The sequence below is a fragment of the Labeo rohita genome, chromosome 22, assembly GCF_022985175.1.
Source record: "Labeo rohita strain BAU-BD-2019 chromosome 22, IGBB_LRoh.1.0, whole genome shotgun sequence".
Classification (NCBI taxonomy): Eukaryota; Metazoa; Chordata; class Actinopteri; order Cypriniformes; family Cyprinidae; genus Labeo; species Labeo rohita.
Window position 1 is genome coordinate 13,321,348 of NC_066890.1, and position 16,388 is coordinate 13,337,735.

Below are 16,388 nucleotides of genomic sequence, written 5' to 3' on the forward strand. Positions count from 1 at the left end.
CAAAAAGGGCTCAAGGAGAGTCACCCCTGCTGGCCAGGATGAAGACAGCAATACAGAGATGAGCTCATTACAGGATCCCCTCCCCTAGGAACGGCTTCTGATGTTCCCCAGGTACAAGGTCTACCAGGTACTGAACACCTCCATGTACCCGGTGGCAATCCAGCAGCCTGTGAACTGTGTACGCTGGCTTTTAATCAAGAAACATGGAAAGTAGGATGGATTTTCATAGACCTGGGCAGGAGCAGACAAAAGGAAACTGGGTTAATCTTTCTGAGGATCTTGAACGGACCAATGTGTCTTGGAGCCAGTTTACAGGATTAAACCCGCAGGGGAAGATCTCAGGTAGAGAGCCACACTCTTTGTCCTGGGCGAAATGTAGGTCCTGCAATCCTGCTTCGGTTAGCCTGCCTCCATTGGAGTTGGGATGCTCTCACTAGGGCAGCACGGGCCCTCTTCCAAGAATGTCGACAACGACGGACGAGCTGTGTGGCAGCTGGGACGACAACCTCTGGCTCCTGTCCAGGAAACAGAAAGTGGGGGGAAACCATAGAGACATTCAAAGGGGGACATGCCTAAAGAAGAATGGTACAGAGTGTTATGAGCAAATTCATCCCAGAGCTCCAGGTGGATTAGTTATCAGCAATCAGACACCTCAGTGTCTTCTCAATGTCCTGATTTATCTCAGTTTGGACTGGGGGTGAAAGCCAGAGCACATGCCGATGGAGGACCCAATGAGTCGACCAAACGCCTTCCAAAACTGGGATGAAAACTGTGGCTTTCGGTCAGAAACCATATCCTGGGGAAAGCCGTGGATTCTGAACACGTTTCATCAGAAGTTCTGCAGTTTGGTTAGCTGTGGGGAGCATTGGTAGAGGTACGAGGTGACAAGTCTTAGAAAATCTATCCACCACCACCAGAATTACCGTGTTTCCCTGGGACTCTGGCAAGCCTGTGATGAAATCCAGGGAGATGTGAGACCAGGGACATCTCGGGATAGCTAGTGGGTGCAGTAAGCCAAGACGATGGGTACTTGGCTCCTTGTTCTGGGTGCACACTGAACAGGCAGAGACAAAGGCCGAACATCTCTCTGTAACTTAGGCCACCAGAATTTCCTCTGGATGAGCTTGCAGGTTCTAGTGGTTCCTGGGTGTCCGGAGGGGAGGGATGCATGTGCCCACTGCAAGATTTCAGAGAGCATACAGTTAGAGACAAAGAGACCTTACCTGGATCAGGCTGTTGCTGTTGGGCTATCTTGATGGCTGTCTTAATATCCCACTGGATGAGGGCTATCACCCTGGATGTGGGAAGGATGAGTTCTGGGCAGGACTCCCTCTCAGGTAGATCAAACTGCCTCGAGAGTGCATCTGGCTTGAGATTTTTGGAACCTGGGTGATAAAAGAGAATTCTCAGTTAAATTCACCAGCTACCCGATAGCAATCAACCACTGAATTGATGTTACAAATAGTTGATTTGTCAATGTTAATTATTAGCAATAGCAATAATAGCAATTAACGTTAATTTTTTTGAAATTTCAATAAACCACAGTTGTTGCGATCAGCGGTTACTTTAGTTAGGCTCTTGATTCTTTGCAGGGCAATGCACAGGGGGGGTGGCCTGGTAACTAGAGGCACTGCCCCATCTGCCCTTACCGGGTGAGATGCTCCTCTCACCAATCCCTCCATTACCCCAGCTCAAAGCTTTGTGTTACTGCTCTGCTAAATATCCGCTCTGTTTTCTCGTCCGCTCCACAGCCTCACTCACAATCTGTGTGCTGCTCTTTGGACACGACGGTTTCTGAAGATTGTTGCATTAACAGGTAGATGAATTACAGTTCACATTACAGTCAGTGGATGATTTGCTGAATTAGTAATTTGGTTTGTGGTTTGTTTTCGTATTTCTGTTGGTAATGATGTCTTCTAAAAGTGCTAACAACAAAATATCTAATCAAATCAGAATGTCTAATCAAATTATTGTCGGATATAATATAAAGAACACACAATTTACTGTTGTTGGCATACTTTGTAGACAAAAAAAAAAAAAAAAAAAGCGTGAAGAGAGGCTGCTAAAGGCAGTTCAACACTGTGTAGCATCTGGACCAATCAGACACACATTAACTGTTACATTTTAAGATGAGCTAGAACTCTTCAGGACTTCCCTAAGCGTGCACCAGGCCTTGCGGCTTTGTCTTTCCATTCCCCAAAAATCACAGGACTTCAGCTGGGTCCCTCTCAGCTCTTGGTGGTTCTTCACTTTTCACATGGGACGAAACTCCCAGTCACCATCGAGTCAAAACATCTTTGGAGTTCATCACTCTTCAGACCCGGAAGAACGTGATCACGATTCCAAAACCACCACTGCTCCAACCATCAAGACTTTCACCCGAGACATTAGGACACTTGTTCATCGACCAAGGCAATGCAAGTATCGTACATTTAACTAAACAAACAGAGGTTTAGTATAAGCTGTAGAGAGCACTGATGGTTTCACTCAGGTGGTTAACTGACTCTTTTCATAGCTACATTCCCTTGTCTCTCTAACTGCTTCTCACTTGCCCTTCTCCCATGTATGAGTGATTTTATGTTTGTTTGTTTAGATTAGTTATGTGTTAGTCCTTCGTTAATAAAACTCTTGTGCACAAATTATATGAGTGTTGATTCTGAGTCTGCCTTGCAAATTAATGTACCTTTACGATTCCGATTCGAGCTATATGCTCTAATGCAATGGTACTTTAAGAAAGTTATTTTCTGTGGCCAAGAAAATATCATTTCTTAGAGTTGATATAAAAATTATACTGAATGTTCGCTGGGCGAACAGGTTAGCTGATTGAAAATTAATTCTGCTACAGTTACTACTGGCAGCTGATATAAATAATTGTAATTAATCATAATTAATTGTAACTATTTTTATACATTTCCCTTTGAGCTAAATCGCGACAACTGCAAGCATGAACTCAAAGCTCCAGCAAACCAGCAGATAAATCACAGTATAGTTTTTTTTAGCATTTTATTACACTGTAATTAAGCATATTTCCCATTATAATCACTTGTCTTGATACTAGTCATTTATAACACATCATATTTATATTTTATAAAACTCATATTAGTAGTAGGCCTACATATAGTATAAATAATATAAATGTTCTAAATGAGTTGTTTATTAGTATATAATATAAATTTCTGCTGTATAATATTAAATTAAAGGTCTAATACTTACAGGGGGGAGTGGGGTAAGACTTATGTGGTCCCTAAGAAAAGGGAAAGTGATAAAGAAGTACAATAAAAATATCTAAAGTAATTTCAGATTGTTTCCTATCATTATCAATGATCAGAATGTATATGACCAAGGGTTCTAAAAAAAGTGTTCCCATGGCTCCGTTTGGGGGTGAGTCAATCAGGTGATGAAAACTGTAATCATAATAAGGTTATTTAAATAATTGCTTTTTTACGTGTGAATAATGTGTGATACTACAGTGTGAGATTTAATATGAGATTAAAGCAGAGGTATGACTATCATACTTCTATGAATTGACAGAAAAAAATTGGTAATACTTTATTTTAGTAGTCTACTTTAGACATTCTACTTACAGTAAGTAACTTTGCAACTGCATGTCAACTAGTCATTAGAGTATTAGTAGACTGTCTGCTTAATATCTTCTAACACTCTTCTAAACATTGCATGTATATGTCAACTTATTCTACTAACCCTAAACCTAACAGTCTGCTCTGAGAGTTAGTAGACATGTAGTTGCAAATTAATGAGAATTAGCTGACATGTAGTTGCAAAGTTACTTATAGTTAGTAGATGGCTAAAGTGGACTATCAAAATAAAGTGTAACCAAAAAATAAATAAATAAATAAATTGCTGAATCTATTAGACATCAAGAATCGGCATATGAAACTCAAAAATGGTGACAATCAGCAAAAGAAAAATGTATGCATAAATGCATGCTGGGTATCAACATAATACAAAAGTCATTCATGAGTCATTTGATGATTGTCACCAGCCTCTAAAAGCCATCTTGGTCAAAAATGAGATAATGATACTGAGTGAATGTTCACCACACATATATGTGACCCTGGACCACAAAACCAGTCTTAAGTCACTGGGGTATATTTGTAGCAGTAGCCAAAAATACATTGTATGGTTAAAAATGATTGATTTTTCGATTTTTCTTTTATGACAAAAATCATTAGGAAATTAAGTAAAGATCATGTTCCATGAAAATATTTAGTAAAATTCCTACTGTAAATGTATTAAAACTTAATTTTTGATTACTAATATGCATTGCTAAGAACTTCATTTGGACAACTTTAAAGGTGATTTTCTCAATATTTAGATTTTTTTGCACCCTCAGATTCCATATATTCAAATAGTTTTATCTCAGACAAATATTGTCCTATCCTAACAAACCATACGAATTGAAAACTTATTTATTCAACTTTCAGATGATGTATAAATATCAATTTCGAAAAAATGACCCTTATGACTGGTTTTGTGGTCCAGGGTCACATATGTTCAAGTACTTTCACTTCAAGTGCATTAAATCCCAGCCTCAACCCATTCAGAAGTACCGGTACTTACATAGAAACCTATACATAGTAGCCAAAAAGAAATTATAATTTTAAAGAAAAACGTCAGACATACTTAGAGGCTTTTGCATCTGAGACAGACATCTTCACGCATTGATGTCTAAATCTTTCTGTATATTTTGCCACAGTATATTTGCATTTGTGAAACAGAATATTTACAACAATAATGAAAGATCAACTTTAACATTGTTTAATATTACTTCTCAACTTTATTGCAGTTTGACACCCATCACAAAAAGTAATCTGCTCCAACCGAACCTTAAGACATCTCTTTTTTATTAATGCATACTGTAAGTGTTTATATAAAAACACTATTGTAGGTATTGAAAAAACAAAAAACAAAAAACAAAAAAACTTAAAGAAAAGTAAGACTAAAGAACTCAACAAAAGCAAACATGGATCACAATAACAGTAGTTTGTTGAAATGTCTACATTTTTTTAACATTAATTCCGGGTACAAAAGTGATGTTGGTATAAGTGATATTCAGTGCCATTAACATTGATAAATCAACCATTTTTAACTTTGATTCAATGGTTTTTACCTGCTCTCTTGCTATCTGGGTACATGCCAAGACCTGCAACAACTAACACAAATCCAGATACTAGAGGGAAATCTCTTCCTTTTGTAGACGACAAGCAGCCTTGCAACAACTTCAGCATCAGCAAATGCGCTAGACAGCATTGATTATACCTCTGATTATACATCTGCAACTTCTGTGGTGGTGCTCATGCCCTGTCATGAAGTCAGTCAATAAATAAATCAAACTATTACCTATAGACTTTTTTTTTTTTTCTGAGCTCGAAATCCCCATTGCCAAGGAAAAACCATGAGTTCCTAGGCCCAAGGAAAAAATTGATAGAATAATCCTTGTAGTATTGACCCTCTTAGAAGACTTGAGTTGTTCCAAACACAAACACCTATCTCTGCTCATCTGTTTAAACTTCGCCATGCGCAAGGCCGCACGTTCATTTTGCTTCTCCTCTCCCTCGCTTTCTCAGTCTACATGTTAGAGGAAATTGCCATAACTCAGGCGTGCCACGATGAACTCTCATTGTGGATAACATTCCCAAAACATAAAACGGTAGCCAACTATTCAAAGGCCATTCTCATTCACACGCTCTGTTGCCACTTTTAAGATGTCTCATCTGGATCTCAGCATGCAACCAATTTATTATAATTGCCAAACATGTCCAAACTTGTCAAAAGCTACATCAGGACCAATCGGTCCCACATCAGAAAAGCCTACCTCATTGGCTAAGCCACAGTTAAAAAAAAAAAAGAAAAAAGTAAAATGAGCAACTTCTGTTTTTTTCCCATAGTGTGAGCACTAATCTCCCGACGAACGCCACAAAGCCCTCCCGTCCAGGCACTTTAACTTTAGTTCAACCTGTAAATAAGCTAGTAAATTCCACCCATCTTAAGCCGCAAGCTGCTCCCATCAAAGCTACATGGGGTGGGGGGTTAGTTGTTTTATCTGGCGGCTGTTCTTTTCTCAGTTGGCTTTTAGGGGGGTACTCTGGACAGCACCCTCGGACAGCCACCAAATACGCATAACCCTTAATCAGTTTATAATTATATGTAAGTGTGAACACGTAAAATTACATTCTCAAAACTTTTGTACAAAAACATTGTTTATGGAATGTTTTAAACGTTACTAATAAGTTTCAGATGGGTCAGAGAACATTCAAAAACAACATTCCCATTATGTTCACAAAATTACAAATTGGACCATTATCTTAATATCACCTGTAACATTCATATCAATAATAAAAACCATTTGGATAAAAAAAAAACAAAAAATGTGGATTACTTGTGGATTATTGTGATGTTTTTATAAACTGTTTATACTCTCATTCTGGCGGCACCCATTCACTGCAGAAGATCCATTGGTGAGCTAGTAACGTAATACTACATTTCTCCAAATCTGATGAAGAAACAAACTTATCTTGAACTTTTATTTATTAGTGTTATTGCTTGTAATTTGTTTAGTTGATCTTATTTTATTACTAAGTGTTTTTTATTTAAGAATGTTTAAACTTTATATTAGTCTAGTAATTTTTGCTGTGTAAGTAGTCTAGATCATCCTTGGATCCATTTTTAGGACTGACTGCCACGTCGACAATAAATGTGATATAATAATGCACTGTCTAATAAAATATATTGTGCATTAATCTGTCATAAGCAGCCTAAACATGCGTCAGAACAAAGAAACATCATCTAAATTTGACAGTTTGAATAAAGTTAATCTTTAAGACCAACAGTTTCATCTATGAACTTCAGATCAACTTCATTCTTTTCCAATGAGCAGTATCTACTTTTATTCTTATATATCGTTGTACTTCATGATATGACTCACTGTGCTGTCATATGAGTTTTATATTGTGTTAAATTTTCTCTGCATAGTCTATCTGTTAATTGTAGTTTGTTTATAGTTTTACTTTTTTTATGAAGCAAAGTAGGTTATTTATTTATTTATTTATTCATTCATTCATTTGTTTATTATTATTATTTTATTATTTTATTTATTTATTTATTTATTTATTTATTTATTTATTTATTTATTTATTTATTTATTTATTATTTTTATTTATTTATTTATTTATTTATTTATTTATTACATTTCTTGTTGGACTGTTATGGCCCAAGGTGTTTCTATTGTAACAGAGACTGATTTTTTTTTTTTCTTTAAAGATTTCTCCTTAGGAAATCCTTTTTAAAAGAGCCTAAAAGACTGTCATCTAGTGTGCTGTAGTGCCATCTAGTGTTCACACTTAAAAATACATGAGAAACTATTTCAGGTGTTTTCACCTATCAGAAACTCATTTCCACCTCACCACCACAAATACATCTTTCAATTGTTCATCCTCTGACACTACCATTACCTGAGGACACTGAAACTACAGCATGAGGTTTAGAAAATAAAAATTACTGCTGAAGTGGCATACAAGTGTATTAATATTGCAGATGTCAATACTATTGAGGTAAAGCTCATTAACTCTTCTAAAAATTACTTTTACCTATGTAAAATTTTCTTGGTGTAGGGTTTATATTCTCCTAAATATATATGTTTAATTTTTGTTTATTTAATATAAAAGTAAAAATTAAAAAGTAAAATATAAAAAAACTAAAGAGATTCATCTGTGTTAAATGGAAATATTAAATTATTTTGATTTTTGTGTCAGTTTTACTTGAAGTAAATGTTTAATTGTGATGCATGCATTAGCTTAAATAATTAATAAAATGATTAAACTGGCACAATTCTATTAGCTCCTATTTGATGACATTTCTCTGCAAGGACACATTTTACAATTTATCATTGTAAATATTTGTGCATGCCTCATACAGTATGACAAAGTATATTTTCAAGTGTAAGGGTGTTACAGGTGTGGTAAATTTATCTATAAAACACAAAATAACAATCCATCATTTGGTGGTACTGCGTACAGGTGTCAGCATGCTTTGTTGTTTTAAGATTTTAAAGACTTTCATTATTGTTGGATGTGGAGGTCTTATATCTTCCTTGAAGAAATCCATGGAGAAGAAAATGGAGAAAATGGGAGTAATAGTTTTATTGACTTTGATTCACCTGAGTGTGTGTTTGTTCGAAAACTGCGGGTGGGGCTAGGAGAAGATGCAAGTCGAGAGGAGGCAGGCAAGGCCTAAGGGAAGTGATCCAGACAAGGCAACGTTCTCGTCTGGATCAGAGTAAAACTACTCACTTCCCTCTGGGGGTTTAAAGGAGAATTCCACTTCCAAAACAACAATTTACAATAATTTACTCACCCCCTTGTCATCCAAGATGTTCATGTCTTTTTTTCTTCAGTTGTATAGAAATTATGTTTTTTGAGGAAAACATTTCAGCATTTTTGTCCATGTAATGGACTGATATGGTGCCCCGATTTTGAACTTTCAAAATGCAGTTTAAATGCGGCTTCAAACGATCCCAAATGCGGCTGTAAATGATCCCAGCCAAGAAAGAAGGGTCTTATCTAGGGTAACAATCAGTTATTTTAATAAAAAATAATAGAATTTATATACTTGTTAATGCCAAATGCTCATCTTGTCTTATTCTGCCTGAACTCTGTTTTTGTTCCGGTTCATGACAGTTAGGGTATGTCGAAAAACTCCCATCTCATGTTCTCATGTGGCTTTGCACATCTATTCTGGATCTGCCTTTGCATGCCTCCTGGATGATGTGGCCAATAAATAGGTCTCTCCAGAAACCTCTTGGCCTTTAGGTCCCCATTACAGCACTGCATCTCAGGACTTGCAGACTTTCTTCCGAGTGGGGGCCCCCTCTCGTGTAGGAACAGAGCGGCTTACTCCCCAAGCCTCACACTGCCTTTTTGGTGGACCAGTGAGTCATCCCTCCATGGATTGGGCTTGTCTATTGATTGTCTATTGAGACAGGACCGCTTTGGGTCAGTAATAGCTAATAACCCCTTTCTAGAGTATTCACTACAGCACAAAGGCAGGGGAACTGCTGCACGTTATGCAGTCATACTAAGTTGCTGGACTCATCTCTACTGAAACACCTGATCCCCTTTGATTGGATCTCATTTCAGATAACTCTTTGGCAGGGCATGGTGATGCTCCCCTCGCTGCGGGAGGGTCTCTTACAAGCTCGCCACCCCTGGGCAAATCAGGTGTTCCCCCTCACTTCTCAGGAGTTAGAAACCTGAAACTAACCACTGAGCCCACTTATTTTGGTCATGTGTATCAGCTATCAGACAGCTAGCTAGGGTTGGGCTGAGTGATGGTCCCCTCACCTTGAGGGTTGGCCCTGAGCATTGCCCCCAACTGGGCATCCGAGGTTCCCCCTTACTGCCTACCCCCTGGAACCCTGTTAAGAGTGTGACCTCAGGTTGTTAGGCCTCTTTTTGCCTACCTGTTGAGTTGCCTTCTTCACTGGATAAGCTTAGCAGTGCTCCCCTCACCTAGAGGATTACCTATGAGCACACCGCTTCTAAGCTAAGCATCCAGGCCCTCTCAATTATTGGGCCCCCACTCTACAGAGTCCTGGTCAAGAGCTACGCCAGGTCATTAGGTCTTCCTTGCCTCCCTGGTGGGTTGTCTTTATTCAAGCATGCTTTGCTTCCCTCGCTGTAGAGGGTCACCTACAACCATGCAGTCTACCTTACCCTTCAGTGGTATTTGAAAGTACACTGTAAGTCAGTTGAGGGCTGGGTGCTAGTCTCCGGCAGTTACAGGGGTTACTGCCACCAACCAGGCTTATGACCATGAGGCTGATGGTTCATTCTTGAGATGCGTCATCTCCAACTATGACGCTCTTTCTATACGTTAGACTGCCTCAGAGTGCCACATCACGTAGGGCCTCTTGAACCCCTTTGTAACGGTATTCTAAAATCCATGTTATGGTAAGTGCGCACGGTAGTCTCTGGGACTTTCTTAAAATCCACATTGTGGTAGGGATGCACATCAGGCATTTTGTGTACTTTCTAAAATCCTGTATGGTAGGGATCATGCGCTGCCAGCCCGTACTTTTTCTTTGAGTTGGTCCAGGCCCCAATCACCTTAGGCCCCACTCCACTTACGTATCCTCGCTGATACCTCTTGAGCATCTGCTACCTAGGACCTGTCAAGGCATCTCCTGGGCTAAGCTCCCCTAAGTAACGGTATTTCCAAAAACCATGTATGGTAAGTGCACACACTAGTCTCTGGGTACTTTCTTAAAATCCACATGGTGGTAAGTGTGCACACTAGGCACCCTGCACACTTTTCTAAAATCCTGTATGGTATGGGTTACACGCTTGACCTCATTCCCATTCTCTTAGTTGGCTCAGGCCCCAGTCACCTTGAGCCCCACTCTACCTATGTATCCTTGGATCAGGGTGTTGCTACCTACATTCTGTGAGACGGTTCCTGAGCGAACCCATGCAGAGCCACTGTAGCCCCTGGGTGACAGGCGAAAGGGAACTTCTTGGTTACGTATGTAACCATGGTTCCCTGAGAATTTTTTTTTTTTTTTTTTTTTAAGTATTGACCTCCTGTAAATGATGTACCTTAAGTTTACAGTGACATTTCAGTACCTTTACATTATTACATGTACACTGTAAAAAACAATTTGTTGAGTCAACTTAAAATAATTTGTAACCTGGCTGCCTTAAAATTTTAAGTTTAGTCAACTCAAAAAAGTTTATTAAACTTGAACTGTTAAATTATACTATGTGACAACTTAGATATTTGAGTTGGGTTGCTTACCCATCTGTTAAGTTTAGTAAACACAAATATCTAAGTTGTTACTTTGTACAACTTAACATTTCAAGTTGACTAAACTTATTTTAGTTAACTGAACTTAAAATTTTAGGGCAAATTGTGTTTTTTATTTTTTACAGTGTAGTACATTTAATGTAAGATGTATATTTTCTAGAAATAAATATTACGGAAACGTGTTAGGTTACGTATGTAACCTCTCTTTACTAACAGAAACGGGTCTATAGTGAACAATTTAGGTGCAACGTGGGGTTGCTGAGAGATGTTCTGTCTTATTAATGAATTGATTGATTTTGTTTGTTTTGATTTTGATTTGATTTTATATTATTTTTTAGCACTGAACTGCACAAATTCCAGCACAAGTTTTGGGGGATTAACTACCGAGGGCCATCATATAATCTATTTTTAATATAATCACATTCTAAAAAAATTAAATTGAGCTAATTGGGCTTAAAAATATCCCGAAAGTTGCTGTTTGTGGTCAGTTTGTGTGTATATATGTTTTTTTAAAATCTTTATCAACTTTTGATGTTATTCTAGCAAGAAACTAGTATTGTAGGAATTATAAATATTAAGAGTATGACATTTTCATGACTTGACCAGGAGACAGCAATGATCCACACTTGTTGCTCACTAAAAGCCAGTGGTTCACTATCAGGAGGTTTAGGGTGGTTACCAGATGTCAGTATTGTTTGTAACAATTCACAGTCTGCCTTGCCAGAATCAGACATTTTAGACGCACTCCTTACAAGGAAAGTGAAGTCACACTTTATGATCTCACTCACCTGAACACCTGCAGCGATTGTTCTCAAGTGTTTCTCATCAGCATAATTGCACTGGCCTGCATAAGCTCTGATATACACATTTACTGTATGTGGCATGAAACAATAATATATTTTTAGAAAAACAATCACAAAAATCCCATTCATAAATGAAAAATCATTACTCATTGCTAGAACACCAAAGCGACAACATAACAGTGTGGTGACTCGGAGCAGCAGAATATCACAGAGGGGTGGACTTTATCATTCTGCTTTATACTAGTACAAATTCTCACGTTTCTGTGACAGTCAGCTCTTCTGAGTGAAATGAGAAATATGAATGTATAAAATAGTTGCATATATTGCTGTGGAAGCTGGTGATTTGCGCCAGCAGATGAACTGTGAGCAGAAGCTCAGTTTCATTTTTATTTAGATCATCTGGGCGTAAAGGGAAGTGGTTTGTGGGCAGATATAAACTGCTGCTGTTTATGTGTAAGTGAAAGGCATTTCACATAAAAACCATCAAAAGGTATTACTTTAAACCTGGACAGACCATAAATGTTTTAAATACACTGAAGAAAAATGCATGTCAGTAATCGATTTGCTTTGATTCAGCTGATTTTATGTGGTAAGTCCGACTTCTGTTTCTGCTTGCTGTTTTGTGTTAAAAGAAAACTTCATGCTGCTCTTGTTCTCCAGGCACGTTTGGTGTTGAGACAGATGAAATCAAGACCATATCAGTGATGACGGGAGATTCTGTAGTATTACATACTGGTGTTAGTGAGATTAACAGAGAAAAGCAGATACTCTGGCTGTTTGGACCTGACAATCCAGACACTCTCATTGCTGAAATATATAAGCTGAGTCTCTCTACATTTGACAGTTATAAGGGACTTAAAGACAGACTGCAGATGGACCAGCAGACAGGATCTCTCACCATCAGAAACATCACAACTAGTCACTCTGGGTTCTATACGGCACAGATTATGAACGCGATGACCATATTTAAAAAATTCTGTGTTATCGTTTATGGTGAGTTACATGATCAATCTTTCATCTTTACGTTCTGTTTGAAAAACTACTGCAATTTTTTTTTCTTTCTTTCTTTCTTTTTTGTGTTTTTGAGAAAGAATATAAGAAACATTTATTTTCCTGTTATTTTAAAGCACCTGTCTCATTGCCAGTCATTGAGAGCAGCTCACTGGTCAGCAAGTGTCAGAAAACTGGTGAGTAATACATGAAAATATCCCAGCTATTGTTGCAATAGTTTACTAGTACTACCCATACTATTGTTGCTGCAGTATGGTGTGTATTTTCTGTTCATCCAGTAAACATTGAAATGTTATTTTCATGTCCACAGAAAATAGCAAGATCAGCTCTTTAAAGGAATTTTGTCTGCGAGCAGTTACTACAGAAAGCAAACTTTGTGCACAAAAGTTTTATTAACTAAAATGTTGACACAACTAGTCTACACAAACATATACACACACTCACACACATACACGGGAACAGGGGAAGTAAAAGTGAAACAATAAAACCGTTATAGAAACCAGGGGAACAAAGCTGTAAGAAGAGTAAGTAATGCATAATGTACATTCGGCTGGTTGTTATCACAGAATAAATCCCTCAGACTTATCAGTGGCCCCACAAGAAGCAGAGGGCTGTTGTATAACAGGCTTTATTTTAAGATAACAACCCGCTGAATGTACATTATCCTGCTAATTACATGGCTACTTGCTACAAAACTAAATAATTAGACACTAAATATTGATAAGTTAAAATATTTGAATGCAAAGCTTCCCTGAAGAAAGCTAGCAACTGCTAGCAAGTGGCAGGTTCAAGCTAGACAGACATTAGGAGATGTGGTACAGTCATGCTACTTATTACAAAATCCAAGCGTGTTCCCATGTGTCTTCACTGAGGAAAAGTCTTGCCACACCACTAATATAGCCCAGATTGGTAAAATGTTGCAGTGATGCATCTGCATATGAAGATTTCACTTGCAAAAACAGCTAACTTAGTTTTTAACAATTTTCAAAAATCATGTTTGTTTGTTTGTTTGTTTTCTCCATTTTGTGCATTGCAGCCATCACACTGCAGCTGGGTTATTTTGATTAAGTAAAAAAAATAATTAAAAAATAAAAATACAGCTACTTAACACAATAAGACACAATAAAACATGATAACATAATAAAAACCATGACTTTTGAAACATTTAAAAAACAGAGTTATCTCTTTAAGCTCTTTATATATGATCGTGGAGCTCAACTAGAGTGACCATCAGGTTCTTGGTCATAGAGTCTACATGCTTCAATGCGGCAGATTTTTTTTTTTTTTTACATCAGAGCTTGGTTTTTGCTCTGATATGCATTTTCAGCTGTTAGACCTTTTATTACGATGCGTGCGCCTTTCCAGATCATACCCATACAACAGAATATGCCACAGGTTAATGTTACTACACTTGAAGTGTAGTAACATCTACAGGCAATATGAGTGCTCCTGAGATAAATTTCAACTTTCCCAAATGCATCATTTAAGCTTTTTATTTTTAATAAAATTATTTTTAATTGCTTTGTCATTATGGCGTATGGAGTCTAGACTGATGTGGAAAAAAATAGTTAAAAGCAGTTTAACATAAGGTAGCAACATAACAAAATGTGAAAGAAATTAAGGGGTATGAATACTTTTGCAAGGCACTGTAGATTTTTGTGTCATCTCGTTTGGATCGAGAACACCTGCTCTAAATAAATATGTGATCTACTGTGGTTCACTAAATTTTTGTGAAGCTACAAACCAAAATGTGGCCCAAACGTGTGATGCATATGGATATTTATATGTAGGGTACATTGGGGCTAAAGGCACCCCCTAAGAAAAAAATAAAAAAGGGCTTTTCACTGTGGCCGAAGAATATGATTTCAGAAAAGTACATATGTTTTTATAGAACATTTATGGAACAACATATTTTGTGTGAAAATAGATCATACACGTTTTTTTTTTTTTTTTTTTTTTTTATTTTGTTAAAAAAAAGGCACACAGTATTAATACAAATACTTTAAAATAATGTATATATATTAGTATAACAACTTAATACTTGTTCAAAATGATCACATTAGCAAAGTCTATTTTCTGCTTATTTGGATAAAATTATTTTTTGTTCAATAAATATACAGTCATTAAAATATGCTAATATTTTAATATATTTTAACATATATTTTAAAATACAGTAACAAAATCATTTCAAAATGTAAAGATGTCTGCTGATGAGAATTATTTGAAACAAAACTATGTGTTATGCATAATGCTTAACAGATCAGTCAGTTTTATTTTCAATGTAGGCATATCTTTTCATCTGCATCGCCATTTTCGTCTTGTGTATTGTAAAACGTTGCACTTTAGTTTGAGAATAAGTACTGAGGTTCACCCTATTTTACCAAGTTCCACTCATTAAAATTTCTGACCTTGTTGCTGGTGCATAAGATGCAACCTATATAGTATGCGAGATTAGAATAATGCTGATCTTGTCCACAACCCACTGCACTTTAGAGGAACTAAAAACACAAATAAAAAGAACTATAAGCTTGGAGATGGAGGTGCAAGAGATGGACAGTTAAGGAAAGAGTCCCTGAAAGTGGCTGAGACTAAAAAGAATATACTTTTAGTGTGTAGTCTAAGTAGGTGAATTGAGATGCAGCATTGTTTTTATGTACTCACCTTGTGTGTGAGTTAACCTAGGGTTACCAACAGCCAGGAGACTGACTGAACTAACTCTTCACAGGTGTTTTGAAACGGACATAACCAAAGTAAGCAGTGTTCAGGGTTTATGCGATGGTAAGTTAACCTTGCTTTCTGGAACACAACCCTGATTGAACGGTATAGGGTATGTTTGGTAACATGTTGACTGCAAGTCATTTTAAGACTCAAAACCAACCTCTCTTCTTCTACTAGTGTTTCAGAAATGTGCAGCTGCTTGTTTTGTTTTTTTCTTCTGCAGTGATGTGTTCAGCTGAGAATGGACCGGGAGTCTCTCTGTCATGGTATACAGGGAAAGAAAGACTGAATCAGACCAGCAGTCCTGACCTCAACATCACTCTGTCTCTCCCGCTGGAGATAAAAGAGAGAAACAATGATGTGTATCATTGTGTGGCTGCTAATCCTGTCAGCAACAAGACCACACAATTCATCTTTCAGGAACACTGTCCACAATATACAGGTTTGCCAACAACAATAATGAATTACCTTTAATTATTCTGATACTGTGTATGAGGCTATGTAAATGCAGACTTGTCAGAGGGCCATTCGTGACCCATTTACTGCCAAAAGCGGCTACAATGGGCATATGAGTGTCAGAAAAGTATTAGGCAGTTGTTTTAATGATTTGGCTGATTAGTGTAAATTGTTGCGAGGCACTATTTTCTCTTTGAGGTCAGAAACCAGAAAGGCTTTTGTACTATTTAGTGTTTTAATCCCTTAATTCAACAGAGCTGGTGTTGTGCACATTTTTGACCCCCTCCAAAAAAAATTACCCCATCCCTGATCCTAACCATTCCCCCACACCTAACCCACAAACCTACCAATTCTAGGGGTGTAATAATCTGGCAGAGGTCAGAATTCGACACAACACCAGTAAGTCTATTGTTTCTACAGATTCCAGTCATTTCTGTGGTTTTACTGAAGCTGTGATCCGATTGGTTATCTCTGCTCTGATGGGAGTGGCTACCTTTGCTATGCTGTTTTATGATGTCAGATCTGGAAAGAAATCAACGACAGCCCATAAATGTCCCAGTGAAATGTAAAATAAATAAA

The 16,388-nt window shown here is 37.4% G+C and overlaps 1 protein-coding gene across 2 annotated transcripts; it reads left to right on the forward strand.

Moving 5' to 3' along the window:
• The first annotated feature begins 12,057 nt into the window (after positions 1 to 12,057).
• si:ch1073-214b20.2 (hepatocyte cell adhesion molecule-like) lies at positions 12,058 to 16,388 on the forward strand. Of its 2 annotated transcripts, none has more exons than XM_051094510.1 (5): positions 12,058 to 12,213; positions 12,285 to 12,617; positions 12,752 to 12,811; positions 15,577 to 15,795; positions 16,230 to 16,388. In XM_051094510.1, the coding sequence occupies exons 1-5, from the start codon at positions 12,168 to 12,170 to the stop codon at positions 16,376 to 16,378; spliced, it is 807 nt and encodes a 268-aa protein (XP_050950467.1). In that variant the 5' UTR covers positions 12,058 to 12,167; the 3' UTR covers positions 16,379 to 16,388. The 2 variants fall into 2 exon arrangements, with proteins under 2 accessions (XP_050950467.1, XP_050950468.1); XM_051094511.1 differs by having other exon boundaries at positions 12,100 to 12,213; positions 12,469 to 12,617.